Source organism: Suricata suricatta, chromosome 9 (genome assembly GCF_006229205.1).
Source record: "Suricata suricatta isolate VVHF042 chromosome 9, meerkat_22Aug2017_6uvM2_HiC, whole genome shotgun sequence".
NCBI classification, from domain to species: Eukaryota; Metazoa; Chordata; class Mammalia; order Carnivora; family Herpestidae; genus Suricata; species Suricata suricatta.
In genome coordinates this window covers 25,910,286-25,918,982 of record NC_043708.1, presented here as the reverse complement: position 1 = coordinate 25,918,982, position 8,697 = coordinate 25,910,286, and the positions used below count along the sequence as shown (strand labels likewise).

Genomic DNA, 8,697 nt, shown 5'->3' with positions numbered 1-8,697 from the left:
TTGAAACCAGCTTGCTTGTATCGCTTTTTAGACAGCCAGTTGCGGAGTAACCGCTTGAGCTAAAGCCAACCCTTGTTATCGCTTTTTAAATGAGGAGCAAAATCTACCATCAAAGCAAGCTGAGACACTGCAGTGTCACATGTCCCTCCCCAGTATACCACAGTGGACCCCTATTTTAGAAAATAAACTGATAAAAAAGATACCAGATCTTTTTAATTTTCCTTGTGCAGAATTGTGCATATTCCCAAGTAACCTTCATAATGAGACCTTCAATAAATGGGATTTAGAGATATAAAATTAAATAATAAAATGAGTAAGTCCTAGATTGGTCAAATGGGAGAAGTGGTAAGGTAATGCCTCTCGGGGGTAGTATCAGATCAGATAGGGTGAAGATTGCACAACAGATGTGAAATAACTGGGATTATTGTCCTGAGGCCACCACTCAGTTGGCTGAGCATCCCACTTTGGCTCAGGTCATGATCTCAGCGTTCGTGGGTTCGAGTCCCACATCAGGCTCTGTGCTGACAGCTCAGAGCCTGGAGCCTGCTTCTGATTCTGTGTCTCCCTCTCTGAAAAATAAACAAACATTAAAAAAAATACTGGAGAAAAAAACCACTCAACCTGACCTGGACCAACGTGACTAGGCAGACAATAAAGCCGTATTTTACTAAACAATAAATGGCCACTCACCCTTGTTCCATTTCCTCTGCAGCTTCTGCTGAGTGATTGGGCTAACAGATCAGACCAATATGAAATCTGAATTTAAAATTTAGCTGTGAAGTGGCAGGCCACTAGGCTGAAAAAAAAATGTACATACTTTAAAAATGGTACATATTAAATTGCTTTACCTTCTTCTTAATTGTTGCAAAGAGAGATCACATACGGAGCTTTAGGTTGGCCACTTGAAGTGCCCTCATGCACACAATGGATCTTTTAACCAATATATACATTCATCCCCCAGGCAAGTCTAGTGAAGTACAAATTGTAAGTTTCACACTTGACGGTAAAAGCAATAGGTGACAAGAGTGAGCTGTGGCCAAGATCACAAAGTAGTAGCTTATGGACTGATTTGTCCTACAGACGTGTTTTATTTGGCTGGTGTGGAACTAAAATTAAATTGACATTTAAAAATTGGAATATGGAGGGGCACCTAGGTGGCTCAGTTGGTTAAGTGTCCGACTTCAGCTCAGGTCATGATTTCATGGTTTGTGGGTTCAGGCCCCAGTTCAGGCTCTGTGCTGACAGCTCAGAGCCTGGAGCCTGCTCCAGATTCTGTCTCCCCCTCTCTGTACCCCCTCCCCGGCTTGTGCTCTCTTTCTCTCTCTCAAAATTAAGTAAACATTAAAAAACATTTTTTAAATAAATAAAAATAAAAATTGGGATATGGAGAATCTCTTGAGAAGCCAGAAGTTCTGGAACACCCAGGCCAGCAACCCTACACAGCACCACTGAGTGTCCTTCAGAGGGGCTGGCCTCTCGGGTCACCACAGCCCCACCAGGCCCGCTTCACTTATCTGCCTTATCTGCCTGGCTCAACAGGCACTTGGGTTTGGGATCCCTGAATGATGTTATTAAGTTCACAGACCAGGGTCCTCCGGGGGAACAAATGGATGTACGGGGAGTGCTTCCTTCAGACACAGGAAGCAGTTATTCATTCTTACATTGCTAGAGAGTAAAACAATAGTCAATGCCTTAGTGGTCCCTCCACTCTCAACATGTTTAGGCCTTGATTATATTAGGAATAACTATTAGTCTTTTAAATTTAGCTTGATCTGATCTTTGGGAAGAGGTCAGAACCCTTTTTCCATCTAAGTCCCTTCCTGGATAGCAGAGAATAATAGTGGATAAATAAATGCTGCTTGTTAATATCCATGTGTTATACTACTTTGTCCAAGAACCTTCAGTACATGCAAATATTATAAATTTTAAGATTCAAAAGGTTCAACAATGGGAAAAAAATCTCATGGTGAAATTCACTTCATATAAAAGTATATGCAGATGTGCTGAGTATTTCCTAACAACAGTGTATTTAATGCAGCACAGTATCTTTTGGCCAACATTTGCTTTTGGTCATTAATTTACCATTCTTCACAACTACAAAGGAGGTAGCACAGATGTGATATAGTGTTTTTCTCTCTAATGTTCCTGATTCCGTGACATTTAGTGATCAGCATGTTTATTTCTGTAGTTAATCACTGATGTAATAAATGATTTTTGGCTTTGTGGCAGGAAGGAACATGTTTTGTAGTCCTGACTACAACCCAGCCCGCCCTGACACTAATGAATAATACTTCTTTGGAGGCCCAGGGATTCTCAGTTGAAAGAATTTTATTTATAATACATCCTCGTGCCAGAGCTGTTCTTTTATGAATGTTTCCAAATATATGGCAAATCAAATGAAATTTGAGTTTAAGGCTGCTTTTGCTTTGAACTTTAATATGCCAGGGAGACCAAATACAGTTCACCCTCTTTGACGAAAAACAGTTTTATAAACATAGACACACATTATACCTTGAAAAAGTCCACTGTGATTGAGAGGGTAAGTGCAAGAAATGACCCTTCCTCTTTCAGTGGCTAATTTCCCCCCCTCCTTCTGCATTTTAAGCACTATATTTGAGAAGTTTGGGGGAGGGGGGTGTTGTAGCAGCAGAAATGATTCTATTAGGAAGAAAAAGAAACTGGAAAAAAGCTAAAGATTATTTGTGCAAATGTCCCTTGTGTTGTTTCTATTACAAGGGCATTTATTTATTTATATAAAGACTCACTGAATCAAAGATTCATGAAGGCCTAGAATCTGGGTGTTTCATCCCCAGTGACTAAGGTCCACGCGCAGGCATAGCACTGATTGAGAGTTTAAATGTTTATTTAAAACAGAAATGCCAAACCACTCCACCCTCAACCTTTCAAACATCTGGCTAACAATAAGCTAGCTGTTCAGCGACAATGTCAGAGCAGAGGAGTAACTTGGGTTATACTATAACTCAAAAGCAATACTACTAGAAAACTGAAAACACCTAGCACGGCAGAAAGAACAGCAGGACAAACTTTAAAAGAATTAGCTATAAAAAACCATTCAAAGGCATTTTTGCTGCCTAACCTTTCACTTTTTATCTAATTCATGGCTCCCACCTTTGAATCGGTTTCTGTTTGCATAGCTATTTGGTGGGAAAAAATCATACGGCTGTCCCAGGCACAATTTGGGAAAGTGCAAATTGTCTCTAAGGCACAGAACTCAGATTCTCAGCCAGATTGCCAGCAAACTACACTTCCCAAGGGAAAATGCCAGAGAAAATGACCAGCGTTCCCCTGCTAGAGAATGGCTCCCTTCCGGAACAAGAGCACGGCTCTCCCCTCCCTTCAATGCTTGCTTCCATCCTTGTCTCAGCAATGCGCCCCTGTTCCTCCATTCCACAGAAGCAATACTCAGGATTCACACCCAAACTGAGCCTGCCTCTCAGGCCTGCTGAGATGGTGAGTATGAGGGATACAGGAACGTGAAAGGCCAGTCAGCCCTTAAAAAAATCAAAGGTGCATTTACACGGTGAACCAAAACCCATTTTTAGGGTTTACAGCAAACTCTCAAAGTCCCCAGAACTTGTAACTTTAATCTGGAGTTGGCCCCTTCCCTTATTTTAAGAAAAGGCTTTAGTGATTACGTTAGTACCATTGTACTAGGCTTCCCAGAATTGAGAAAACAATGGGAATATCAAACCAAAGAAGATCCCATTGGACAGAGTTGCCCGTCCCCAGCCATGGGTTTTCCCCCAGCATCAGCCTTTACACCACCAGTTTTGGGGAAATGGCAAAATTTCCATTGCATAGGTCCTTCCAAAATATTATAGAGATATCAAACATTCATTTTTTGGGTTTGAGGAAAATGAAACAAAAATTAATTTAGCTGTTTCTAGGGAGGTAGCATGTGAGTCTTATCAAGGCAGCTCCTATAACCCAAAACACTAACAGAACATTTCATAAGGCTAGGTGGAAACACAAAGCTCATATCCTTAAATAAAACCATCAAAAGCTTTGAGACACTTTCTCTCTTTGGGAAGCTGGCTCGTTCCTGTCCCTAATGACACAATGACTATGGGATTAGAATGGAGCTCTCAGCCCAATTCCTTTCACTTGGCTTCTACCTGTTTTGTTAGGCTTTAGGGACTACCAGGTTTTGGTGCTGGCTTTGGGCCACTCAAGTAGGAAAGATGATACAGATTCACTGATATGGCTTCATAAAACACCAAAAGGGGAAAATACTGACTAGACATACAGGAAGGGAGTGGTTGGGGCTGCTGAAGTCAAGGTTAGAACCCTCAGCGCCACGAAGGCAGAGGCACCCCAGACCTTCTTACAGATACCAAGGAGAGGCGGCTACAGGAGGACCTCTCTCCCTCACGGTCTTCTCTTCAGCCTGTTCCTCTTGCCCCGCTGACTCAGCTCTCTATGAAACACCTCGCCTTTTAGAGGCGTCTTCCAAAGTTAGGAAATCCTACCTGCATTGGCCACAGACGGAAACTGCAGCTGTGTGAGGAGGCGGCACCTAGCCTTCTTCCTCTACTCCTCACTGAAGAAACTTCAATCGACCCTCAGAGGAAAAGCAATCTAAGCCCACTTTTCCTCCTAAAGCATTTAGCTGCGCAAAGTAACTGAACTTTCTGAAAATAAGCCCTAGATTGACTCCACCAGACATATTTCCCCAGACTCAGGGCTCCTGAGAGGGTTCACCACTTCACCACTCTCCAGACGATGCTGGACGGGCCCCATCTGCTTCCAGCCCGCTCGAGTTTTACACTTTCTCCCCTCCTCCACCCAGAGGTGCAATGCCTGGTGTTGAATCCCCAAGGCAGCTTCCAAGTAATGGTGAAATGATAAATGAGATATAAGCTGCTACCAGCAAGGTTAAGGTGAGCACTGTGTCTCCTCTTCAAAGGTGGGATCACCAGATGAGGTACAGAGCTGCTGCTATGGCAGTCACTGAGGACAAAGCCAGGGCCAGGGGGCCCTTCCACTCTCCAAACAAAACCACCCCTAGATCCTATCTAAGAGGCAATGCCACTCTCCAAGTGTACATGGAAAGTGCTTCAGAGCCTCCGCCTTGCACTCCTTGTCTGCAAGTGAACAAAGCCAGGAAAGCGCTCTCTGCATTCAGTAAGTGTGCTGTGAAGTTCTCTGGATCCCAGTTTCCTGGAGGCCGGACAGGCTCAGGAGACTAGAGGCTGGGTCGACAGGAGTCTGTTCCCAGGAGGCACCAGGAATCTGAATCTAAGTCAGGCTTTGGATCCATTTCCATCTCTTCCTTTGCAGTCTGAGTTCCTCTGGAATGCATCCCCTCCTGTCCAAACAAAACACAATTCCACATTAACGATACTGCCACCAGTCACCACAGTCCAGGACGAGGTTTTTAATGTTGACCTCTAAAGATTTGTAGGCACAGTTTTGTGAGAAGCTCATAATACTACCTTAGATTATACCTTAATAATGCTACCTTAAATAAAGCCAACATCGTCACACTCGCTGCAGGCAGGGTGACCAACTGTTTATTTACCCGTGACTGTAGGATTTTCTGGAATTCAGAACTCTCTGTTTTGAAACTGAGACAAGCATGGGGCACGTGGGTGGCTCAGTTGGTTAAATGTCTGACTTCAGCTCGGGTCATGATCTTGTGGTTCGTGAGGTGTTTTTTTTAAACATTTATTCATTTTTGAGACAGAGAGAGAGGCAGGCAGAGAGAAAGACACAATCTGAAGCAGGCTCCAGGTTCAGAGCTGTCTTCACAGAGCCTGACCCGGGGCTTGAACCCATGAGCAGTGAGATCATGACCTGAGCCGAAGTCGGATGCTTAACCAGCTGAGCCACGCAGGTGCCCTTGTGGTTCGTGAGTTCAAGCCCCACACCTGGCTCACTGCTGTCAGCATGGAGCCCGCTTTAAATCCTATCTCCCTCACTCTGCCCCTCCATCACGCACACATGTGTATGCACTGTCTCTCAAAAATAAACATTAAATATAAATAAAACTGAGACAGCCCTAAGCCAAACAGTCCTCCTGCCTGCTACAGCTGCCCACCACCCCATGTTTGCCTCAAGTGAGTATACTGCTTCCCAAAGTCCTTTCATAGACATGATTTCATTTGATCCTCAAAACAACCATAACAAAATAGATGGTATTATTTTCCTCTTTTAGGTGAGAAACCAGGACTCACAGAAACAAATTTGTCCAGACACGTAAAACTGATAAATGGCAAAGCCAAGGGTTGAACCATATTTCCCAGCCCTGGTTCACTCTAAATAGAACTAAAAGCTAGAAGAGCTTTAAAAACAAGGCACTGATCTAGTTGGAGTGGCAAGATGGCGGAGAGGTAGGGAACACTGTTACCTCCGCACGCCTGTAAACATCAAAATGAGAGGAATTAAAAGCCACAACTTTCTGATCTCTAGGAGCGGAGGTGCGCGCCCTGACCCCTTATTGATATTAGCCCCACGGATGCCCGAGTAAGTGAGTGAAAACTGGGAACAGAGACTCTGAGGGAGGGAGCACCGGCTCAAAGCGGAGCTGGGAAAGCGAGTGCCCAGAGACTTAGCCCCGGGCCGCAGAGAGTGCAGGTCTGAAGGCTGCACAACATTATGCAGGGCCGCGAGCCCGCAGGACGGCCGTGCAGGTTGGCACAGAATTTTGAGAGCTGCACACGAGCCGGCCGCTCTACACGCAAGACGCCGGGTGGGAACCAGCCCCCAGGGAGGTACAGAACCAAGGGGAAGAGGAGAGACTGAAGGGAGACCTTAGCCCGAGGTGTGGCGGAGAGACAAACTTTCCATTCGCAGCCACTGGGTGCAGGGAGAGACCCCCTCAGCGGGCTTGCGATCCAGTGGGCCCGGCAGCCCGCAGACCTCAGGTGGAGCCAGGGAAGGGCTGTCTCTCCAACCCCCCTGCGCAGTCCCAACCAGAAAGCCACCTGGCTGCCAGAGGTTATTTTAATGGTGGTGGAAACTTGTAAAGTGGGTGGACTAGGATTTGAAGGCCTAGCGGACCTTAGAAAACCAAAACAACGTGACCCGCCCGTGGCACGGGGAGGTTGGACTCCAGACAGTGGCTGGCAACACATGGTCTGAGAGGGACTTGAGGCACCGCCATTCTTCTCCCTGCATCCACTAAGGCAGGGCCTCAGAGACCAGGCCCAGAGACCTGACATATTCACATCAAACCACGCCCATCCATGCTGGATAGCTGGATTCTTCTCTTTGTGCTATTTTTAAGGTTTTTTTTCAATTTTTTCTATCCTAATTATTTTTAATTTTTAAGCTTCCATAATTTTTTCCCTTGTTTTCTCTTTTCTATTTTCCTATTTCATCCTTCTCTCCCTTTTCCCCTGGAGTCTGGGAAAGACCAACATTTAACACTGCTGTGATTAGATTAACCTTTACCACCCAGATATTTTTCGCTTATCTCATTCTTATCTTTATCCTCCGCAGGTTTTAGGCTCTCAGACTGTCCTTTATCTCTGGCTGTCTCTGTGCCCCCCGTTTTTTTTCTTTCCCCTTTCCTGTCCTCTCTTTTCTTTCCTGCTCCCTTTTTTTCCTTTCCCATTTGGTTTGCTTGTTTATCGGTTCTGTCAGTGTGTTGTGTGCTTGTGTTCCCTGTGTTTGTCTGTGTTCCTTTTCAGGGCTACCTCAAAAAACAGGCCAAAGCACACATAGTGAAAAGTCTCAAATATCACTGAGTAAGGAAATATATTAATCACAAGCACAACAAGAGAAACTGAGAGACACCATTAAAAGAACATCTCCTGACAGGCCCTGGATAGTCAAAGAGCCTCCTTTAATAGAGCTATACTAACAGGTGCACAGTGCAGAAAGAGCTTTTAAAACTGGTAAGAGACAGAAAGCTAGCCAAAATGATGAAATGAAAGAACTCTCCTCTAAAGAAATTCCAGGAAGAAATCACAGCGACAGAACTGCTCAAAACAGACATAAGCAACATAACTGAAAAGAATTTAGAACGATTATCATAAAATTAATCAATGGGCTTGAAAAAAGCATAGAATCTGTCAGAGAAGATATAGACACAAAGACTAGGAACCTTCAAAATAGCTCTGATGAGTTTAAAAAGGCTATAAATGAGGTGAATAATAAGATGGAGGCTGCCAATGCACGGATTGAAGAAGCAGAGAGGAGAATAGGTGAATTAGAAGACATAGTTATAGCAAAAGAAGAAGCTGAGAAAAAGAGAGAGAAATTGATACAGGGCACGAAAGGAGAATCAGAGACCTGAGTGATACAATCAAATATCCATATCATACGAGTTCCTGAAGAAGAAGAAAGAGAAAAAGGTCCTGAAGGGGTGCTGGACCAAATTATACACGAAAATTTCCCCAATCTAGGGAAAGAGAAAGACACTGAAATTCAAGAGACATACCGAACTCCCCTAAGATGTAACGTAAACCAAGCTTCAGCATGACATATCATAGTGAAACTGGCAAAAGATAAAGATAGAGAATTCTGAAAGCAGCTAGGGATAAAAGGGCCTTAACATACAAAGGGAAACCTATCAGAGTGGTTACAGACCTATCTACTGAAACTTGGCAGGCCAGAAAGGAATGGCAGGAAATCTTCAATGTGATGAACAAGAAGAATATGCAGCCAAGAATTCTTTATCCAGTGAGCCTGTCATTCAAAATACAAGGAGAGATAAAGGTTTTCCCAAAT

General features: G+C 44.2%; 1 protein-coding gene across 1 annotated transcript in view; it reads right to left on the bottom strand.

Moving 5' to 3' along the window:
* Positions 1-2,310: 2,310 nt before the first annotated feature.
* NEK9 (NIMA related kinase 9) overlaps positions 2,311-8,697 on the bottom strand; it is a 42,691-nt gene continuing 36,304 nt past the window's right edge. Inside the window, exon 22 of the mRNA XM_029950850.1 lies at positions 2,311-5,329. Coding sequence (XP_029806710.1) covers positions 5,207-5,329 — 123 coding nt within the window. The 3' untranslated portion in view covers positions 2,311-5,206. The remainder of the gene's footprint in view (positions 5,330-8,697) is intronic.